General features: G+C 49.4%; 2 protein-coding genes across 3 annotated transcripts in view; one reads left to right on the top strand and one right to left on the bottom strand.

The window, feature by feature from the left end:
* The window catches only part of LOC144120164 (uncharacterized), a 38,334-nt gene extending 21,667 nt beyond the window's left edge, over nucleotides 1-16,667 (top strand). Inside the window, exons 4-6 of the mRNA XM_077652591.1 lie at nucleotides 1,166-1,268; nucleotides 12,577-12,620; nucleotides 16,590-16,667. Coding sequence (XP_077508717.1) covers nucleotides 1,166-1,268; nucleotides 12,577-12,620; nucleotides 16,590-16,667 — 225 coding nt within the window. The remainder of the gene's footprint in view (nucleotides 1-1,165; nucleotides 1,269-12,576; nucleotides 12,621-16,589) is intronic.
* A 924-nt stretch (nucleotides 16,668-17,591) lies between these two features.
* Nucleotides 17,592-23,116, bottom strand: part of LOC144121919 (aminopeptidase NAALADL1-like) — a 66,431-nt gene continuing 60,906 nt past the window's right edge. Inside the window, exons 17-18 of one of the 2 annotated variants that reach the window (XM_077655359.1) lie at nucleotides 19,034-19,115; nucleotides 17,592-18,191 (exon numbers count right to left, since the gene is read on the bottom strand). In XM_077655359.1, the coding sequence (XP_077511485.1) occupies nucleotides 17,900-18,191; nucleotides 19,034-19,115 (374 nt within the window). In that variant the 3' untranslated portion in view covers nucleotides 17,592-17,899. The remainder of the gene's footprint in view (nucleotides 18,192-19,033; nucleotides 19,116-23,116) is intronic. The other variant, XM_077655358.1, reaches the window with a different exon arrangement.

A 23,116-nucleotide genomic window follows, 5' to 3' on the forward strand; every position in this document is an offset into this window, starting at 1 on the left:
CTTAAGGCGCCACCGCTCCCCAATTCTTCCTGATGCCCCCACGTGCACAGGAAGTGCCTGGCAGTCATATGGAGCTGATAAGCGCTCACAGTGAACATGAGGAACGCGTCTCCAAAATTGCCTCCTAGCCACACACTGAACGACCGCCGCCCGGGTAATGGCCTTGGGCAGCGTCGCCCGGTAGGGATGAAAGGCGACGCGCGCCTTCGTTGCTGCTTCTCGGAGCGGGGCTGCGAACAATGGGGCCCGGCCAAGCTGGGTCGCCTGCGCACCCCGAACTCCCCTCCGTCGCCGTCCGCTTGACTCATTAGTTCCATGTGGAGTCAAAAGGAAATGGATCACAGCGTACGCACTCTTGTCCACATACAGGCGGCGTTCTGTACGTGATTACTTGGGGCTCCGGATGTGTCCAAGCCAGCCGCGCACGACAAGTAGGTTGCGGAATTAAAGCTGCCGTCTAAGGACGCAACCCTTCCCTCGACTTGGGGCAAGCTACTCGAAGCAAGTGCACTACCTCTTCGGCGGTGATGTCATAGGCGCACGGAAATCAACTTTTAATACAGATGAAGGCAGCGCCCAAACGAGCGCCAAATCTCAGTTGATGAGAGAATAGAGTTTGAGTCACTGCATATATGATACTGGTCATGATTGCAAGGTTCCCTAACCCTGGCTTAACGCTGCCGTGTTGGCCAATATTCAAGGCCTTGTTTTTGAGCATCGTGGAAGGCGCCACGCGTTTGAATAACGGTGCTGAGCTGGACCATCTTTGCGGCACACACAGATCACAGCGAACTTTCCGGTGAAAATTTGAGGAGGCATATGATTCGATTCAAATAAATTTCAACATACTCTGTGTGATTTGTTCAGAGAATCAAGTAGAGTAATATTGGTTCCGTTATTGATAAATATCGAAAATTCCCACACCCTAAAATTTTTCAAGCCTCTTGCTTCTAAGCTGTCTGGGTTCTATGACGAATTTATTTTTCAACGTGCACAGCTAATGCGCACGGCTCGATTTAGGCCGCTTGTCCTCCGAAGTTTGTTCTGAATCCTTTAATTTCTCTCACCGGTCTATAGCACAGGAACACAATGCGTTCAAAATGTAGGAGAATTTCCGAACAAGGTAGATTATTTCTTGTTTGATTAAGTTTTTGTTTCATAACAGGGCTTTATGTTCACTGTCAATGAAAAAATAACAAATGACTTTTCTTCCCATCAGGCAATTGCTCCTTGCTTAATGCAGTGGCTATGGGCACAATGGGTGAGTTACCAAATTATCTCAAGTCCGGCTTTCTCGGTGAAAAAAATTTGCAGATTGGAAAATTTTAAGACACTGTTATGGCTAATATTGAATGTAATGGTTCATTGTTATAGTATGTAGCAAAATCTTTCTTTCAAAGTGTTTTCAGCGATCGCATCGAACAGTTAAGAATGCCATAAAGAACCAATGGGAAATGCTTTAGACGATAGCATAAGCGTGAAAACAAAAAAAATAGAAGACTGCCATCGAGTGATCTGCGGTTATATTGATTGTTATAGCTCAGCCAGGAACAGTCTACAAAGTGGCAAATGGGGTTGTCGTTTAGTGCCCAGCTTTCGCCGGTCGCAAACCAGAGAAGAGGTCGGAGTCAAACGTTCACAAACAAAACAAACTTTAGATAGCAAATATAAGATACAGAGTAATTACTGATCACTCATAAGAACGCGCATAAATCGATCTACAAAACAATACAACGTACACAAAGCAGTGCTTCAGAGAGAATACAATAGAAGTGAGAGCTTGCAAATAAAATGCACTAACACACGATACAAACAAAGCAATGGCAGGTTTTTTTATGTAGTTAAACCGAGTAGGACGTGCGAAAGCACTTCATTAGCTGTGTGCGTTCCTTCTCCGTTTGTGTTTTGTTATTTTTCTCACTACATGTGCGCCGCTTTTGCGCGCAGTGCCTGAAGAGCTGGTTTGTCACGACGACGCGGCGTGATTCCAGCGCCGATGGCTCTCGCGCGTCGTGATCGGAACGGCGGAGCGCGCCAGCGATGCAAGGGGCTATACCAGCAGGCGGACCGAGAGGTGGAACACGGGAAGTGGCAGTTCTGCGGCTGGTCTGACAGCGGCGGCGCCAGCCTCCCCCAATATCCCCAACGTGGGAGGGGAATAGAGGGATTCAGTGTCTCCGCTTTGATGCAGCAGGTGCACACGGGCTCCGCCACCGGCGCTCCGTGAAAGGTTAAGGGTTAAGGCTTCCCACATAACTCGGGTTCTTCAGCTTTGATAGTGAAGTAGTGCTTTCGCCCTAAAGGTCGCAAGTTGTTCGCCGGGTACTGCCGCAGTCTGACGACCCGAGGGTGACGACGGGGCTGTCCGGAGAACAGACGCGCGCCGCCTCGCTGCTATGTGCACGTCTGGGTGAGTTGTGTCCCCCGGGAATCATGCGGGAGCGTTTTTCCGAAGCCTAAACTATGGGGCTGACGGACGGCGTTAGAACGTCCTTCATATATAGTGCGCGAAGCCAGGCGCGCACATACACTTAGCGCCCACAGTACATCGCTCTCTCACCCTTCCGCCGAGGCACGCGTCGTCATTGGGCAGCCCTGGAGAGTGATTTCCAGAAACGTCGAGTCGCTCCTTTTCTACCCGGCGCCACTGCGCGCGAGTGAAACGAATGCATCCCTGAGCACGTCGGAGGTTACGCGTCTCCGTCGGCTATGAGTGAAATCTTATCCAAGGTTCTCGAATCGTCGACGGCGCACACGGGCGCTTCTTTTCGCGCCAAATGTGCGCCGATTTTCGCGACTGCCGCATGACGGCAGGGCATGGGCTGCACTGGCGCCGAACGTCATGCTCTGGAACGCAGGACGTATGTGCAAAACCAGGGCCAAAAACGAGCGTCGGCTAAAACTAGGATGGACGCCTACGGCAGGTTTCCCGCAAACAAGCTGTGTTACAAGACGCCCAAGCCAGTGCCGATAATTTAAATAAGCCATAAACACTCGTTCTAACCAGCCCGAAACCGAAAAGCAATCGTCACAGGCTTAGCTGTCGTGTATTGTGACGTGACCTCTTAGCAGGAGCACCGCTTCAGTAAAAATAGTGGGAGGCTGTCTTAAGAGACCTGGCGCTGCGGCTCACCGCTCATGGTGTTTGTTAGCTGGCCTGTGGTACCTGTGCCGAACCCACGTTGCGGCGGCGGCATTTTGATGGAAGAGAAATTCAAAAATGGCCATGAGTTGTTGAAAAAAGAGAATCTAGTCGTGGGTTCTTTAGAGCGCCCATAACATTCAGTGTCGGAGGCAGACCTCCGCGTCCTCACGAGGGCTAACCCTCATGAGTGCATCCTCACCCTCACCTCACGTGGATTTCACTCGGTGAAGTAGGAGGGATTAGCGCCCAAAATTTGTGAGGGCGAGGGGGAGGGACGGAGGGGGAGGGATGGTGAGGGAAGAAATGATGCACAGGTAGAGGGTGTGTCACAAAGATCGTGCCTATGATTGCAGAAGACGCATGGACGTAGGGACGACGACTGAATAATAAAGTATGGAGGGCACTGAGGACTACTTACGTGCTTTGCATTGAAAAACATTGTTTTCATTTTTTTCCTTTCAACTTTTTTCACCTGTGTTCGCCACGAGGTTTGTGGCCAACGGATTGCATGCTCACCTCGCTGTCTGAAGGTCCTGGCTTCAATTCCGACACTTTTGGAAAACAGTTGTTTTTTTTTATACCGCAATGACGCCATCTGCATTTTTCGGAACCACTGATGCTGATCAGTGCAACGACAGGTTTTGCTGCCGGTTAGCCATACAATGCTTTAGAATTAAAACAACTGAACAAGAACTGCAGTCTAATCACAGGGGTACGAACGCCTTCCTTGTACATCCGTTCTGTTCTCCAGAGGCTTTTCGACGCCCCCTCCTCTCACCACTCACGCCGCCGCCTGCATGGGCGTCTGACCGCGCGTAGTGTTACAGAAGCGGCCGCCAGGGGCTGCACACGCAGGTGTATGGTGGTGACCACTTCAAAGATCAATGTGCTTGAGAGCTTGGTGTCGAAGAACAATCCATGCATAAGAGCACATCCTCCGAGAGGAAAATGTTCTTCACAGCTAAAACTAAAAAAAAATGGATTGTCTGCTTCTCGTTGCTGTACCTGAAAAGATATTTCGGCAGCAATTCGTCACGACCCTTGTTAAAAACAACCAATGTATCCACCAAGTGGTTGACCGATTCGTGATCAAGAGCTCGTTGGAGGCGATATGTTTTCTTCAGGATCAGACACAGCGCTTCTCAGGCTTTTCGACCGATTTCAAGGACTTGTTTTATTCCATCCTTCAGAAAGAACTTTTTCTGTCGTTCCAGAAGCCATTGATACCTACGGTGTTCTGCCTTTTCAGAGCAACTCACGTGTTCCGGACAATGAGTTCCTTGAGTTTAGCGCTAAACTTTTACCCTCGTTCTACCTTCTCCGTTTGGGAAGAGGCATATTCATTCAGACATGTAACATGCATCGGGTCCCGCATTGCCGCAGTGCTGAGTGACTCGTTTCTCGCGTCTAAGAAAAAAGGTCTCTCCGTGACCGGAGAAGCCTTCCTTGCAATCGCCAGACATCCACGTACCTCGATGACTACCTTGTTCGTGAACCTTCCCACAGAGGTCACATCTGACGATCAAAAGGTTTTTCGTGGCGCCCTCATCCCGTTTGCGGTGACCCATGAATTACCATTAAAACGCTCTATCAAATTTCTTGACCGAAGGCTGCTTTTTTTTTCGCGCATTATTTCTGGGCTTGTGAATCAAGACAGGTGAAACCCGTTCAATCGTAACATTCCGATCGCTAACTCAAAACCAGTGAAAGGAACCATTGTCAAATTGTGATTCCTGAATGCCCACAACAGACCCTGTATTGATTCCACGGAGTCCACCTTAAGCTAAAAGGTTGAACAACTCATCGCAGCCGGGTCTCCTCACATGTCTTAAAATTGCAAGGATTTGTGGCACGGCGCTCTTCCAATCTGAAAAGGGAAAGAAGAGGAAAATTACAGCCAATTTATCTCACTTGGCCAAATGGGAAGTATCTGCGCTAGCACGCACGTTTCATAACACATTCAGTTCGAGGCTATGGTTTCAAGATCAGTCTTCAGGCAAACGTCGGCGAACTGGGTGACTGGGACCCGAGTGGTAGAGCACGCACCTTAAGAGGGCAATGCGATAGTGGTGTATTCTGGATCCATTGCGCGAGGATTAAAGTTGATGACGACGGCATGCACTGCACAGCACTGGAGAGTGACAGTTACACACGAGAGGCCATCGATTGCGATGATCGGCTGCGGCTATAGCGTATAGTCCTTCTCTGCAGTGGCCAGCGAAGCTGTTCTGTTCGCACCGCCGTGGGTACCAAACCCCAGGTGCGGTGCAGTCGTGAAGATATTTATTTTATTTCGGCAGGTTTAGCCGGCGTCAGACGCTCAGACAACGGGTTTTTTTCGAGACTGGAAGCCTTAGTGCTAGCGCACTAAAGAGAAGGCGCACCACCATTCCTTACATCCGCAATTTCATCGCCGAAGTCCAACGTGGAAGTTATGTTCTCCGCGCCTAAAACGCTTTTTAGGCTTTACAATCTCATAAACCTGCCTCACCGAGTGGGGAGCGCATGTACCATGAACCACAGATTGGAGTTCGTGGCGTGCACTATCGCAGTTGACTCCATTCCCTTTATATCCTTCCACTACCCGCTACGCTTTCCTTGTCTTGGTATCTTTTTTTTAAAAGATGTGCGCTAAATGGACGGTCACAGGAAAAAATAAGAATCGACAGGAAGCTTCTGTCCTTTCATCTAAACATTTTTCTTGTGAATGTCCATTTAGCGCACAGCTTTTAAAAAAGATCACGGACCAACTAGCCTTTCAGAAAGTTTGTACCCAGTCCATGATCCCTAACGATCATCGGGAACCTTCCCTTCGCATTGCATGTCCTGTCCAAAACCATTTCTTCTTGTTGATTTCGACTAGGATTTCCTAAACACCAATTTGTCCCCTGACCTACTCTGCCCTCTTCCTGTCACTTAACGTTACACCTATAATTTTCAATTCCGTAGCTCGATTCGATCGTTTTTCTCAGTTTAGCCTGAGCTCTTTTCGTTAGCCTCGATGCTTCTGCCCTATTGATGAGTTATGGTAAGATACAGCTGTGTTGTATCGTAGTAATGATAATTAGCAATGAAACAGTACACGTAGCATACGGTCAAGCCGATCTGTATTCTCCTCCTTCGTCGTCTTCTCTCCCCATGCGCGCGAGTGCGTGCAGCGCACTTGCCACACTTCATCTTTATCACATTTCCGCCGCACTTAAAAGAAACAAAATGTCTAGCGGATGTCATAGTCTTTGAACCATGCGGGCCGCTTCTTTTTGCGAGTACTTCGGCGAGGCGGCGCAGGAGGTGAAGCCGCAGTTGCCGCTGTGGATTTACTACACGAGGGTTCAGGAGCGGCTGCCGATTCCGGAGCGGGCGGAACGGCTGGCATCATATGGATTGAAGGCGCGTCCGAAGAAGGACCGCGGACCACGGTTCCGGACTGTGGACTGGGCGGCGGCATTCGGTTGCCGTCGATAGGCGGCGAAATATCAGCGAAAAGGGCCGCTGGAGCTGAGGAGGACAGTTGCTGCTGAACTACTTCTGGGCGAACCGCAGAAAACTTGGACGAGTGCCACACTCGCCCATCATCCAGCAGATAAGATGCAGGTCCACGCTGCTCCACAACCTTCCGAGGCTCCGAAAACCGAGCTGACAGTTTGCCTCGCACATTTGGTTTGCGGACACGCACGTACTGGCCAATCTGAAAGTCACGACACTGGGCGCCACTCCGCTGGTCCGCATAAAGCTTGTATTGCGCTTGTTTCTCGTCAAGCATCTGCCGCAAAAGCTTAAGCGCTTTTGTCGGATCCATTGAGAAGGACTGATCCGGCAGTCCTACGACGTTAAGTCTTGTGCGGGGCAACCGACCATGAAGTAGGACAGCTGGTGCAATTCCTGTCGTGGCATAGGGCGTACAGCGGTAGACACCGAGGTAGTCCACAATCGCTGTACGTAGGTCGCGTCGCTCGCACAGAGCTAGCTGAATGTAGGACTTAAGCACTCGATTGAATCGTTCAACGAGTCCATCAGCTTGGGGATGGTACACTGAAGAGTAGCAATGGCGTATCCCCCGTTCGCGGAGGAAAGTTTGCATGGCCATCGATGAAAATTGAGGTCCGTGGTCAGAGACAATCTCTTGAGGGTAACCCTCACGAGCGAAGAGGCCAAGCAGGAATTCTTGAACGGTTTGAGTTGTGATGGCATCAGCGAAGACAACTTCTGGCCACTTACTGTAATAATCCATGAGAGTAATCGCGAAGCGGCAGCCACTGGGAGCTTGGTCGAAAGGCCCCACGATATCAATGGCAACCTTATCCCAAGGTTTCTCTGGGAAGGCGACAGGTTGCAGAGGAGCTGCCACCGGACGAGCCGATTTGTCACAGGACTGGCACACGACGCATGTCCGTACCATTTCTTCGACGTGCTCGTCCATTCGCGGCCACCAGTAGAGCTCTCGCAGTCGACTTTTCGTGCGGCTGATCCCGGGGTGTGACTCGTGCGCGATGTCCATGAGGCGTCGTCGCAAACTTTCAGGAACGACGAGCCTGTCACCTCGGTACAAGACGCCTTGCACGACGGACAGCTCCGAGCGCAGGAGATAGTATGGCCTAAGGTTCTCCGGTAGGGATTTCTTGTCCGGCCATGTCGCCGATGTAAACTGAATGGCTTGAGCAACTGCCGCGTCGCTGATGGTTGCCTCTTGAAGCTCTTGTAGAGTCACGGCTGGCGATAGCAGGCAGACGAAGTCGTCGTCACTGGCGTCGAACTCAGTGGGCTCACTGCACGATGTGGTCGGTAAGCGAAGGCGAGACAGAGCATCCGCAACAGAGTTGTCATTGCCTTTGCGGTACTCTACAGTGTAGTTGTAGCACAACAGGCGAGCCGACCAACGTGAAATTCGCAACGGCCGATGGCCCGTTCCTTTCGTCGACAGCAAAATGACAAGTGCACTGTGGTCGGTGCGTAGAACAAAAGGCCGGCCCCACAAATACACGTGCCACCGTTCGCACGCCCAAACGCAAGCTAGGGCCTCACGCTCACCAACAGAGTACTTTCTTTCTTGGGGTGTCAAGGTACGGGAGGCAAACACAACAGTTTGCAGGGAATGGCCGTTGTCTTGCTGAAGCACTGCCCCAAGGCCATATCCGGAAGCGTCAGTCGTTACGACCACGGGAAGGGCAGGATCAAAAAAATGCAACACGTCACATGACGTCAACATGGACTTCAGTAGTTTGAAGCTTGAATCCGCAGCAGCAGTCCAAGTGAAGGCGGAGTCGCTGCTTCGAATTAGGGCGCGCATAGGCTCAACGACGTCGGAGTAATGCGGGATAAACTTGGAGTAGAAACCCGCAAGTCCAAGGAGGGAGCGAAGCTCGCTGATGTTAGATGGAGTCGGAGCCTTCGTAATCGCCTCGATGGCAGAAGAAAGCGGAAACAGTCCTTCACCGCTGACAACATGCCCCAAGAAAGTGAGCTTCGGAACATCGAAGACACATTTGTGGTTGAGCTTGAGTCCGGCTTGGGACAGGCGCTCGAGAACAGCACGAAGGTTGGTCAGGTGCTCCTGTCGGGAGGTGCCATGGACTATGATGTCGTCGATGTAGAAGAGGACACCTTTGCACCCTTTTAAAATTAAGTGCATCATCTTCTGAAAAGCCGAAGGCGCCGAAGCAAGGCCGAAACACACTCGTTTGAAGCGGAAGAGGCCATCATGGGTAATGAATGCGGTCAATTCCCGACTCTCAGGGCTAAGTGGTACTTGATGGTAAGCCGAGGCAAGGTCCAACTTCGAAAAACGCTGTGACCCGGCCAAGCTATGGAGAAGTTCGTCCATTTGAGGCAAAGGAAAACTGTCGACCACAATAGCCTTGTTCGGCTCGCGCAAATCGACGCACATTCGGATGGAGCCATCTTTTTTCCGAGCCTCGACTATGGGTGAAATCCACTTGGAAGCGTCGACCTGTTCCATGATGTCTTGAGCTTCAAGCTTCTGGAGTTCCTCGGACACCTGCTGACGAATGGCAAACGGCAGCCGTCGAAGCTTGCAAGCAACAGGAGAAACGGAATCCTGCACACTGACTTTGTGCACGTAGCCACGAGCAACTCCGAGTTCCTTGGAGAAGAGATGTTCGAACTGTAGACGTAGCTCAGGAGGTAACAGAGGCGTATCAGGTGTCACGGAAAGACATTCCAACGATGCACCTTTGATCTTCATTTGGAGAGCGGCAATGGAATCCAGGCCCAGCAGCGTTGTGCCTCCCGAGACAACGTACAACAGGATGCAGGCGGTACGGTCGTGGAACTTTGCTGTGGCAACAAAACACCCTTGGACTATAATCCGAGACTTAGAATAGTCCAATAGTTGAACTGCAGTTGATTTAAGCGGGAAACATTTAGCGAAGAATCGGTGGTATAGATCTTCAGAAATAATTGACACAGATGAGCCGGTGTCAATCAGGAAGCGGATGAACTTGCCTTCAATCAGGACTGAGGCGAAAATTCTGTTTTTTTGACTTTCAACATTGAGAATAGACGCACGGCTGGAGCCATCCGGCATCGACGAAGTGTCAGCAGTATCTGCAACTTGCTGAACTTAAACAGGACGGTCGGACGACTTGCAGAGAGAGTCGAAATGGCCCACCTTGCCGCACCGACGACACTTGCGGTTGCGGGCTCGGCATGCAGGGTTGTTCGCTAGGTGAGTTGTAGAACCGCAGCGGTAGCACATGCGCTCTGGTATTGCAGCAGCAGGTTGTGATGGTTGACTTTGGCACTTGCAGCAATGTGGCCTGAGGTGGTGTTTGTCTCGATCCGCGCTCGCATCTCACACGATGTACTGGAGCGTCCTCCTCAGCCAATTCCCTGGCTTCCCGGGAAGCTTGCTCACACTGTCGAGCAAGGAGCATGGCGCGCGACAGAGTCAAGGAGGAGCCTTTCATGAGTAGGCGCTCACGCAGATGGCAACTCGAGGTCTTCTCCACCAGCTGGTCCCTGATCATATCGTCCGCCATGGTCCCAAACCCGCAGTCGCCGACAAGGCTGCGAAGGACAGCGACGTACTCATCGGTTGTCTCTCCTGGAGCCTGAACTCGACGGCGAAAGCGATGACGTGCGGCGATTACATTCACGGACGATTTGTAATGCTCCGACAGGATGGATATCGCCGCATCAAATTCGTCAAGGCGGGGCGCCTCGTCACCGGAGTGCGAAGCCGCAGCTGTAGGCGCTGGAGTGGACGACGGCGGCGCCAATGTATAAAAAATGCGCTGACCTTCCAGTCCGAGGCAATTCAGCAGGATGGCCTTCCGCCTGTCCGCGCCCAGAGTAGAGGCACCAGAGGCCAGCATGTAATTCCGGAACGCCAGCTCCCATTGCTCCCATGGAAGGGCAGGACGACCAGGAGTCGGCAGGAAGGGTGGTGGTGGCTGAAGCCCAGAAAAGCTCATGACGGATGGTGAGCAGGCCACGTGAAGGTCCCGAATCAAATCAGCATCCTCGTCGCCAAAATATGTTGTATCGTAGTAATGATAATTAGCAATGAAACAGTACACGTAGCATACGGTCGAGCCGGTCTGTATTGTCCTCCTTCGTCGTCTTCTCTCCCCATGCGCGCGAGTGCGTGCAGCTCACTTGCCACACTTCATCTTTATCATAAGCTGTTACACACTTTGCTCTTGAGGGATGTTGATAAACTACCGCTGATGATCTGAGAGATCTGAAATGCGCTCCACCCCATATTATTCTAGCTACTTCGCTCTCGTGATTCTGATCTGCGCTCACTACCCAGCTGCCCAAGTAGAGAATATCTTTTACCACTTGAAGCCCCTCGTTACCAACTGCAAACTGCTATTTCCTTCCGCAACTGTTAAACATTACTTTGGCTTTCTGCATATTAATTTTCCCACCCACCTTTCTGCTGTGCCTCTCTAACTCATTGATCATGCTTTGCAGTTCGTCCCCTTTTTTACTTAGAAAAGCAATGTCACAAGAGAACGACAGGATATTAAGGTATTCCCCATACACCCTTATTCCCAACTGCTCCTTATCCGGGCTTCTGAATACCTCCTGTAAACAGGCGGTGAATTGCACTGGCGAGATCGTGCCACCCTTCCTGACGCCCTTCCTAATTGGAATTTTATTGCTTACTTTGTGGAGGTCTATGTTGGCTGTACAGCCGTTTTAGAAGTCTTCGAGAATTTTTTTATAAGATTCATCCACATCCTGATTATATAATGCCTGCATGGCTGCTCAGGTTTAGATTGAGTCAAATGCTTTCTCGTAATCTAGGAATCTAGGAAGGTTATATATAGTATGGGGAACAACATAATGAAAACCTCAGGGTGCTTGCCAACGTTTCAACGAGAGGACTTGTCTTTGTCTGGGACTTGTCTTCAGGCGAAGACAAGTCCTCTTGTGGAAACGTTGGAAAGCACCCTGTGGGTTTCGTTCCCTTGTTTCCTTTTTGATTATCAAGAACCATCTACCAACCTCTTCTATACGATGTCGAACAGGGGTTGTTTATACTGTACCCATTTTTCTATCACCTCATTGATAGTAAGAACATGGTCTATTATCGAGTAGCCTTTACGACAGCATGCCTGACCATTTGTTTGATTGAAGTCTAAGGTTGTCTTGGAGGCCTTCTAGGCAACGGACAGTAGGCTGATCGGTTTTTATTTTGATGCATGCATGCTTGTCAAATAAAAGAGTCTGCACATGTCCTTTCTTTTACATGATTGTCTTTGCCTTTGTAGCGCAGTAATGGTCTTTCCGTCGTGTAAGTTTGTAATTCGCCACTGGGCACAGCCGAAAGCGCATGCAATGTATAACTGTTAGCGCCTTGTGCGACTCAGTAACATTGCCACATATACACAATAAGGAAGCACAAGTTGAATGTTAAAACTTCTTATTTTCAGGGTGAGGAAGGGCCAAGAATAATTGATGAAGGTGAGAGGGAAATGCAGAAAATGACAGAATTTGTCCATCTCTGGTCAGAGGCGGTACTGACTAGTCAAAATCAACAATGTAGCCTGAATCACCGCGTCTCGAAACCACAGCGTATCTCCGGCGTAGAAAACCTGCCTATAAAATTCAGCTTATTGTGTACTCCCAATATAAGCTTCCTACGCGGGAACACAATTTACAGGTATAAATAAATTCCTATAGGAGTCACCTCCGCTGATGTGCATCTGTGCAGTTCGTACGAAGCAAAAGTAGTTGCCTACTTGTCCAGATTTCGAACAAAAGACTAATAACATTCTTCGCTTAGTGACGACACTGCGAACCCAAGCGCTGAACGATTATGTGCGTATGCCTATTGCTTCAAAATAGCTGAAAGCTTAATATAGACGAATTTTTATTAACGACATGGGCACTGACGATTGTGGTCTTCGTCACACAATGAATGGTAATATCATTTATTTTTTTATTTCAGCTTGCAACAAACGTGGTCCCACTTGACCAAATGAAACTAGCTGAAGCAACCTGGGTACGTATGAACTATGGTTTTATGTTCTCTTTAACCTCCTTTCTTCTTAATAGCGAAGAGAAATGAACGATGAAAACGCTTAGGTCTCCTCATAAGGCGTGTCAGCATGCTATATCAATATCAGTAACATAATAGGTCATTAACTAATGTAACTTACTCATGTCGTGCTGTTCCGGCTTATAAGATTGTTGCACGTTGCTCTGCAGAAAAGAGCTCTCCGGTTTATTTGTACCGCAAGAACAGATAACTTTGTGCCACACTGTTGGTACCAGTGCGCATCTTTTAGCTTTCTGGAGAACCGTCATTCTTAGCTAACTTTACAGTTAAGCAACGAAGAAAATGAACTCTTGAGCTTTATGTGCAAACCACAGATGTTAACCGATGCCTGATAACTCATTGACTACGGTATCATTAGTAGTACCGTAGAGATCAAGTCCAAGTTTAATAAGTATGTGATCAAGCGACCTACATTTCAGCAGCAGTTAAAATTCCTCAGCTACAGCATCAACCCGGCATAGTTATAAATGCTGGTATCCCTCACAGCGACCAGGCAGACGATTGTGAAAATTAAGATTGGGCGACTGCCTTCAACCCGGAGAGGGCGGTAGCTGTGTCAGGTTCAAAATTGAAAAATTGGTTTATGAAAATTGTTTTTTTGTGGAAAGGAAATGACGCAATAATAGTCTCACATCACGGTGGACACCCGAACCCCGCTGTAAGGGAAGGCAGGAAGGTGTGAGCGAAAGAAGAGAGAAAGAGGCGCCATAGTGGAGATCTCTAACAATTTAGACCACCTGGAAATCTTTAAAGTGCACTGACGTCGAACAGCGCACAGGCGCCATTTTGCGTTTCTCCTCCATCGAAACGCGTACTCCGCGTCCAGGTTCGGACCAGGCAACTCAGGCTCAAAGCCGAGCGCACTAACTACTGAGGCTTCGAATATATTCGGAGATCAAAATGTCATCCAAAAACAATACAGCGTGGCTTGAACAAAGTAGATCCAAATAGCCGGTATGAAACAAACAACACATAGCGGGAGTAAGGGTATGCTTCAGGGATCGGTGCTGTCTCCCCTACTCTTCAACGTGGCTATGAGAGGGCTCCCCGAGCAATTTGCAAAGCTCGGGGGATTAAAATTTCGTATATATGCGGACGATGTCACCCTTTCGGTCAACCGAGGAAGTGATTCGTCCGTCGAAAGCCTGCTCCAGGCCGCCACCGACAGCATAGTCAAATACGCGGCAGAGAGAGGCCTCGCATGCTCACCGCAGAAATCAGAATTATTTATATATAATCCGATGCACTTAAGGTGCAAGCCACCGTCGGAGATCAGAATTATGTGGAGGGTAAGGAGGTACCAAAAGTCGAGCAAATCAGAATCTTGGGCCTGATTCTCCAGTCACACGGACATAATGGCGAGACTATCAGCAGGCTCGAGAATCACGCGATGCAAACTCTGAGCCTAATTAGGCGGGTGGCCAGCAGGGGCCGAGGGTTAAAGGAAAAAATTTATTAAGCTGGTACAGGCGTACATCTTCAGCCGAGTGAGCTACGAAACGCCGTATCTAGATTTTAAATCGGTGGAAAAAAAAGATTGGGTCTCTAATGAAAAAATGCGTAAAAAAAGCGCTGGGTCTGCCCATGTGCACATCCACAGAGAGAATGATGGCTCTAGGGCTACACAACACATGGGCAGATTTGCCAGAGGCGGTGCGGACCTCTCAAATTGAATCTTATCACCACGTGTACAGGAAGAGCCATTCTCACCAAAGTTGGAATAAAACCGTATAGGGGTACCACGAAAAAGTTGGAGGTAGACTGGGCAGTCAGACAAAATCTGATGATTCCCCCCTGCCAATAAACGTGCACCCAGAATATAAGAAGCACAGAGGCAAAAACAAGCCGAGGCATTAGAAACTAGATTCTACAAAATTTCGGAACATAAGGTGGCCTATGTGGTCACGGCGGGAGGTGGTGGCGATTTTACGATTGCAATGGTCGTCGGCGGCCGGGCCAATCCCGTGGCAGCTGCCTCTTTACGCGGGCGGAACATAAAAGTTGCCCTGGAAATTGCGATCGCGTTAGTTTTCGTTGGAACGGAAGCGATGTTGGTCATCAGTGACAGCAAAACTACCATGGAAAATTTTAGCAAGGGAAGGACCTCACCCTCAGCGGCCAGAGTCCTAGGCTAGAGAACGTTGGATCGGAAACTTCAAATAATTTGGACTCCAGCGCACGAAGCCGTCCCCGGCAACGATGCGGCCCACGAGCTGGCTCGAGAACTCTACAGCCGAGCCGCTACAGGGTCCCTCGATGTCTGAGGGAGCGGAAAGCGGATGCTAAAATATGGGGAGATCACACAGCATTACAGGTTGGAGTGTAGACTGGCACCCCCGCGAGACCCGAAATTAGACAACAGACAAGCAGTCGCGTGGAGGCGACTGCAAACGTGTACGTATCCGCACCCGGTAATGGCGAACCATATGTTCCCCGAGGCCAGGAGCAATAAATGTAATCTTTGTGGCGTGAGAGGAACCCTCCACAACGTAATATGGGAATGCCCGTACACTCCCGAGGGGACGCACCATATAGACAGCAGAGACACCTAGGAGACCCTGCTGCGCAGCTCTGACCCTGAGCTCCAGCTCGTGCTCGTCCAACTGGCTGAAGAGGCTGCTGGGACCCAAGACCTCCCAGCCTGCATCTGAGGTGGCGGCACCCACCTCCTGACTTGCGTGTCGGGCTGTAGGTAGATCACATTTTTCGTTGGACATTAAAGTTTATTCCATCCATCCCCTTTAGTGCTGCATGTCCGATTAAACTTGTAGTGCCAACTCTCCCCTAGCGCCGGTATATCGTCCTGGTAGTAGTTTTGCTCCACCGCACTGCAGCGGGCATAGTGGTCTGAGCATCCGCCACGCATGCGAGAGGTTCGGGGTTCCATCCTCAGGGCCGCCGGGTACCCGCCGGTGATACAATGGGTACAAGCTTTTTCCTGGTCTGATGCTCGGCTTCTTTGGGGTGAAATGCTTGGGAAATGGGGCTCTGAACCCACCTTGATTAGATCAAAAATACCTTGTGCCGTGGCGCTCTTTCAACACAAGTGCCCTTGCGCCTTAACAATCTACCAGCATCATCAGTTTTGCTCCTCTGCAATCTCCCCAGCCTCGTGCTCTACGCAGTGAACGGTGCCAGACCGCCGCCACTTCCTCGTTCTTTGTCGGATCATATTCCATGACTGCGTTAAATGACAGCATTTTCGAGGTTATGAAGCTGAACACATAAGATGCCTGGCACTCTCGTATGTCGCGACGAAGTATAAGCAGGTGTCAGTGCTCTCATCATGTAATTTATAATGGCAAAGGGTAGCGCGGGTAACTAAGCACATGAACGATCTCTTAATCCCCACACCAATATTCATATACGCGCATGCATTGCCCAGTATCCCGAGACCTAATCATCTTCACGCTGCCGCGGTGGCTCGGTGGTTATTGTGAGAGGCTGCTGGCCCAAAAGATGCGGTTTCGATCCCTGCCGCGGCTGTCGTATTTCGACGGAAGCGAAATGCTGGTTGCCCGCGCACTGTGCGATATTAGTGCACGTTAAAGAACCCCATGTCGTGGAAATTATCCGGAGCCCTCGACTACGGCGTCTATCATAGCTTGAGTCACTTTGGCACGTTAAACACCAAAAAAAAACATCGTCTTCACATGAAATACCCTGTCTTTAACGACTGTTTAGACTGAAGTCAAACTGTAAAGTACTCGGAGTTTCGAAGCATCCGCTGGAGAAAATAGAGCACCATGTGAACAATGTCCTCAGACATGCCTCAGCTAATCAGGCTAAGTTGGCTTTCTGGCGCTACAGCCTAAGGTTACAACTATTTCATTACGTCACAGCATTGCATTATACGTGAGAGAAAACAATAATCTCCCAATTGCTGCGGTCTTACTTGAATTTTTTCGGCAGCAGTGCTCAGTTCCGGCGGTGTCCACGACCAGAGTTGCGAAGCATATGCTGGCATACGGCTTGAAGATCACCGGTTGACGGAAGCTACTGTATTTCCATTTCGTATCCACTATTTCTTATCAGTTCAAATATTATTCTTTTGTTTTTCAACTAAAATTTTCCCAAAATGCATTGAATAAAAGTGGACGAAGTTCTTAGAAACATCTGCTCGCAATAAAGATACCTCATTGCGAATGAAAGCGTTGTGCGAATGCTAAGCAGCGTGACTAACCGCCTAGTGTGGGGTCTAATAAAAATACAATTTTAAGAATACAGTTTACCGGTACAATATATGACTAAGGTTCATTTCTTTTTTTTTTTGCACACTCACGACTTGTGTTCACTATACAATACGGTATTTTCAATATTCCCAATAATAACAAGTCATCTTCAGCACTATTCACTTTATCATGACGATTTCACTGCCTTTTGTAGGCTAGAAATTTTACCTGCTTCAGTCGGCATCGCGCAGCTTTGCTCTTCTAACTGTTGACGCTTATTTTCATTTTGGTTTTTAGGAATGTTTCCTTCGTAAATGTATTTGAAAAGAAAAAAGTAACTGGTCCATCACTGGTACCTGAGTTGTGTAAAGCATGTGCAGTTGGGAGTTTCGCTGCGCCTAAAGGAGGATTGTCAGGGCTAGCTATCTATCCGGGTGAATAGTAATTATTGGCATACCATTCAGGAATTAAGAAGCGCATTCACAAATGCCGTTCTGCGACCGTCAAAATAGTGCGACTGCGTATCCTGCGTTCGTAACGTTGAAAGCTGGTGCCAGATTGTTGGCACATGAACCTTTTCTCAGGGGCTGCTCCAACGTGCCTCTAGTTCTAAGAAACTAAAGTACAGCAACACACACCAGCCAGCCTGTATCCTTTCTCTCTACCATGGGCATTTAAGCCATCTCCCAGTCGACATGGTCAACGCCTTGCAGCTTCCACGTATTAAAAAAGAGAGGTAAATAGAGTAATCGAGAAATGACAGCGCTTTATTGCACAATATTTGCTGAATGAGCTTTTGTGCCCATTAGAAAAATTTCAATATGGTCAGCATCATAGAGACAATAATATAAACTTACCACATAAAGCACGCAGCGTGAATGAGCCATTGTGACCGAAGCTAGGCATGCGCCATAAGTTTCCCGACTGCTTACCCACTTATTCTGGAACCCAAGAATTAACTGGATGTTCGGGTGCTGAGGATCGAGTGCCACGATTTTCGCTGTTCTATGCATGCCACGTACAGAAGCTAAGGAACTCGGGAAGCAGTTCTTATAGCGCAGGGATGCGAAGAGCAGCGCCAGCCGACCGAAGTGCCACCAGCACATCTGCCAAGTAGAAGCGCACATTCTTCCAGCCTTGGTCGCGCGTTTCGGGTGGGAGCTGGGAGATGTAGAAGAGGAGATCCGCGAATACCGGAAACCCTGTGATGCGGTGCCTGTCGAACTCCGACGGTGCCCACAGTAGGTGACGAGTCAGTGGCCGCCCAGGTAGGCCCGTTGTCTTCAGGAACGCCTGCTCCGCGAGCATCATTTGGTCGTTGAGAAAACGAAGATCCGTGGCCCTGCGCAGGTATGTGTTCATAGATAGTCAACTTCAACACGCTATCAAATACGGTACAAACATTCCCGAAGCGGACATTTCAAAACTTGGATGGAGCACTTAAGCTATGCCTTAAGGATATGACGCGATAGCATTATGGGTTCATGGCCAAATATGCTAAATTGGTTATTCTCGACTTTACGCTCACAAATGTCTAAGAGTCTTCAGACCAATCCTGGCCCAGAGACTCAGAGGTTAAGCGATGGGCCAGTGCCCTGCGATGGCAGGTGCTGCCACCGTTCGGGCTTGTGCTATCCAGGTTGCTCTTCTCGAGCAGCCTCTGGCGGTGACTAACTTAACTTCCACCTTCCACGGTGGTCAGTTTGCACACAATCCGGTGGGTAGTTTGAGGTCAGGTGACCTGGGTAGCCCACCTAGGTTGCTGCTCCAGGGATTTTTCGCTCACAACGCCGACGGCGCCGGATTTTGTGCAGAAGAGGAGCCTTAACACTGGCCCGTTGAAAGCCAGTTCACTGTTTTGTGAAGTGCAAATTCAAAAATTGCAGAGGCAGTTCGAAGCAGTCCGTGCCCCATATGACAATAAATGCAGGTAACGTTTTCAATTATAGCTCTGAAAACTTTTCTACTTCCGGGTTCCGCATTTTCAACAAAAAAAAATATTTTGCTTTTACATAAAACAGGCTTGAATTACGCCCTTCATGTTTGCAGGCATTTAATTAGAGCAAACGTTTTTTCTTTATGTCACCTTTTATTTACTAGTTTCTAGAAAGTCTGCACTTACTGCGCAATAGCAGTGCGACTAACACCACATTCACTAGAGAAAATGGCAATCATTTCTCTCACCTCGTTTTGTTCAGCAGGGCCACGTATTCTGTCCATTGATCGGCAACCTTCCGGAAACGGTCAATTGCCAATCGAAGAGGGTCTGCGAAATGGGCGTTTTCCAAAAATGTGTAGTTGGGCTCATCGATGTAGAGCAGCATGATGAGAAAACATGCGTTTGCACAGAAAAAAATGAAGAGGCGGAACAAAACAGGTGTGTTTGTGTCATTCCGAAAGTGAAACCATACATAAGGCAAGACGGAGATCAAGAAGTGCGGTGTAAAACGTAGATTTGGGAGTCTCGAAACGCAGCTGAACAGAGTGAGCACTTCCCGCACGCCTGCTTTCTTCGAAATGCGAGTGCTGGGTAAGAAAGATGGCAAGCTGCAAATAAGCGGCAATGCTAAACCATGTAATAATTCCACAAAGCAGTGGTTAAAAACGATAGAGTCTTGCTATGAAGTTGATAAGTTTCCAGACGGCGATTACTTAGCAAGCTACCTCAGCGTTTTCGCACGCAGCAGCATCAGAAAGTTTTTTACTTTAAGCGGGTTATCATGGGCTGTAAATACCGCCGCGTGCACGTGTAGTACTGTTTTATTGAGCTTCCCAAATCGTGCAACTGAGAGACTCAACTGAGAGGATTAAATGGGAAATCGACATCGTCTGGAAGTCACGAGGGCAACATTCTGCTTGTCTGCATATGAAGTTTTTTCCTGCATTACCACCCGTTGTGGCACCTCGCTTGGAGAACTTCTTTGCTATCTGTATCCGTGTCATATAAATTATTCACGCGAACCATAACAGACGTCAATAAAAAAATGTTGTAAGACTCTTTAAGTACGTTCTCTCAGCTGCGCTAACGTGTTTACAAGCGCGTACGGCAATTGGAAGCAGGCGTGCACCTCTACCCATGATGCAGTAGGGAAATCAAGTGAACACACTGACCGCAGTCTTTTGGAAAATGCACATTGAAGTGAACTTCTTGCGTCTGCTTAAGTAGTCACACTGAACAAAAAAAGAAAGACGACAGAACGCGAAGGTCAGCAAACATGACATTAGTCGCTACACCAAATTGGACTACGGCGTACCACGCTGAAAAGAGCAAAATGTTGGTCTTGACTTGAGGGGCTCTGAATTTTTCAAAAAAATATGCAAAAAACGCACGATGGCGAAAATGCTACCCAGAATAAATATTTCATAACACCTTCGCAGAGGCCCCGGTAGCACAACCTTTCAACATTTATGTAACGGACAGTATGACAATTTCCTCTGGTTTCCGCATCGATACACCTAACAGCTATTTGCGGGCAAATAAGGTGAGCACAAGCAGAGACGCAACTTTTTGCAATACGCGCCGCTGGAAAGAACAGACGAAATTAAAATACTCAACAAACGCCGGAAATTTTAATCCTTTTTTAAAGAACACTTTCCATAAATCTCAGTGCTACTGGTGTGACCACCGCGGAATTTAGTGTGTCTTCAATCGACACTAAGATCAAACTGAACTGAGCCTGCATCGATAAAATACTGTCTACTAAAGGTTTGCCTTTTGTTTTGTTTTTGGAGGCTCAATGTCCCGAAGAGACTCACGCTGTTAGGGGTGCCGTAGTGGAGGGCTCCGGATAATTTCGACCACCTGAGGTTATTAAAGAGCGCTGACATCACACAGTGCGTGGGCCTCAAGCATTCCGCCTCCATCGAAATGGGACCGTCGCGGCCGGGATCGAACCCGCATCTTTTGAGTGAGTAGCAGAGCGCCATAACCACTGATCTACCGCGGCGGTACTGTGCACTAATGCACAAGAGGCTAGTTTCTCTCAAATCGGAGCTTTCTTAAGCTAGAAAAGGTAAATAATGTGCCAAGGTTTAACGTAGTTCAACCGAGTAGACGTGCGAAAGCATGTCTTTATCCTGATTGGCTCGTGCTTTTGCCTTGCTGTGTCGTCGGCACATCTGGCGGCGACATTACACTAAGATTAATTTCTTATTGCGGTTAAGCTGACCTGGTGTGTTGGCGCCACAAATGGAAGTTGAAGAAGACGATGTGCAACGCATAGCGCAAGATTGTGTTGCAGTTTAGCACGAGGCGTGATCGGAAGAAGACGAAGACCTAGTGGGTGGATACGTGTCTGCTTCTAGGTCTGTTTTCACTTTTCGCTGTCTTCTCGAGTGTGGCGTGGGTCGGACAGTGCCCTCCGTGAGACCGAATGCTGACGACGCCCCTGCGGGGAAATTCCCGGCACGGCAGGCGCATTCTCAAGTGAGAAAACCCAACCGGAACCCTCAGGGGCAAGCTAGGCTTAGCTCGGTGCTGCCGAGCGAGGCCGCGCTACGCGTCTGCATGGATTCTGCGTTGTCGACGACGGCTACGCGGATGCCCGCTGTGTTGCCACCTGACGCAGCCTCCACGTCCACGCAATCGTCAGCGCCTCTGGGCCTCCAGCCTGCGCCGTCTTCCGATGCTACGACTTTGGCCTGTGACATGGACTGCTCTACCGCCTCCGTGCCCGTGGCACTCCCTCAAGAAACTGTGCCCGTCGCGCCAGTTCAGTTTTCCCACCAAGGGCCGTCACCAGCGTCTGAGCCTCCTCCACAGATGACTCCCGTGAGTCAAGGCTCTCTTCCGCCTGCTGCGAACTCGTTCCGCGTTACCATCAAGCCTACATTGCGCTTTGATATAACTGCCATCCCTGCCCGGAATGTTCAAGCCACAATTGACCATGCCCTTGGCTCTTCGAACTACTGCGGGTTTGTCGTCCATCGCCCATCGAACACCATCACGGTAAACTTGTCATCCTTGATGGACGCCCAGAAACTATGCGCAGTTACGCGGATCCCCCTGGATGACAGCAAGCATGTCCCGGTGCAAATATATTTTGCATCTGGTCCTGACACACTCCGCTGCATGGTTTATCATGTCGACAGCACGAGCCCTCCCGAGGAGGTGCGCGCAAATATTCGCTGCTCAACTCATGTACTGCAAGCACGGCCTATGGGTCGTCGGGGCTCATACCTGCTCATCCTGCAAGGCCCGTTGACTCTCCCGAAGTACCTTACCTACTACGGTGCGATCGTCAAACCACAGCCCTTCCGACCTCGTCGTATTTTTTGCTATCACTGCCACAAAGAAGGACATATGCAAAATACCTGCCCTAATCCAGCAGCTGTGGCCGACATGAATGAACCAACAGCTCATTGTGCCCTGTGCAAATCGCCGGACCATGACATTCGCTCCCCCGCTTGTCCAAAGAAGAAGCAAGCGAAGAAGTTTCACAAGTCACCTGCAAAAATGGATGTTCCTACAAGTAATCGCTTTGCAGCTCTCGCATGTGACGACAACGACTTCCCTGAACTTCCTTTATCTGAGCCTGCTGCTCACCATACGTCTCCTCGCCAGCGTACATATGCACAAGCGGTTCACCTTCCCGGATCAAATGGTACGCCCAAACGTCCAGTGCATCCATCACATGTGGATACCACAGATGAAGACACAGCTTTAGACAATGCAATCGCGGAGGCTCGCAGCCGACTAGACGAACTCACCCAGCGCCGGGAACAGCGTCGTTCTCAATCCTCTCGAAGAATTCTCATAACTCGGGACCAATCATCACAGGAATCACCTAGGGTAAGCACTGGCCCACAATCAGGTGCCGACCACCTGTTAGCCGTGGCTACCCCGACAGTGGACAAGATATTAGCGCTGATGAAGCAGGTGACATCCCTCATCGTGGAAGCTCTTCGGCCTCGTCATGGATAGCGCATCATCATCGGTGGTGGTGCAGTGGAACTGTCGAGGTTTCGCTAATAAGGCCTCTGAAGTGAACATCCTCCTTCGCGACGGAAAGCTGAATGCATGGGCGTTCCTACTGCAAGAACATAATGCACTCCCACGCCTTTCAGGTTTCTGCGCATACCATTCACCATCTATCCCTGATCGCCGTTGCACCGCCTCCTTCCTCAGCCCAGGTAAATCTGCAATTTATATTCACAGTTCAGTTCCGCACACACCGCTCGACCTTTCACGGTGGTGCAACACACGTCAAGAGGTTGTCGCCCTTCTCGCAAAACCTGCACGCACACCCCTTATTCTAGTTTCTTTTT

This window comes from Amblyomma americanum, chromosome 2 (genome assembly GCF_052857255.1).
Source record: "Amblyomma americanum isolate KBUSLIRL-KWMA chromosome 2, ASM5285725v1, whole genome shotgun sequence".
Lineage (NCBI taxonomy): Eukaryota > Metazoa > Arthropoda > Arachnida > Ixodida > Ixodidae > Amblyomma > Amblyomma americanum.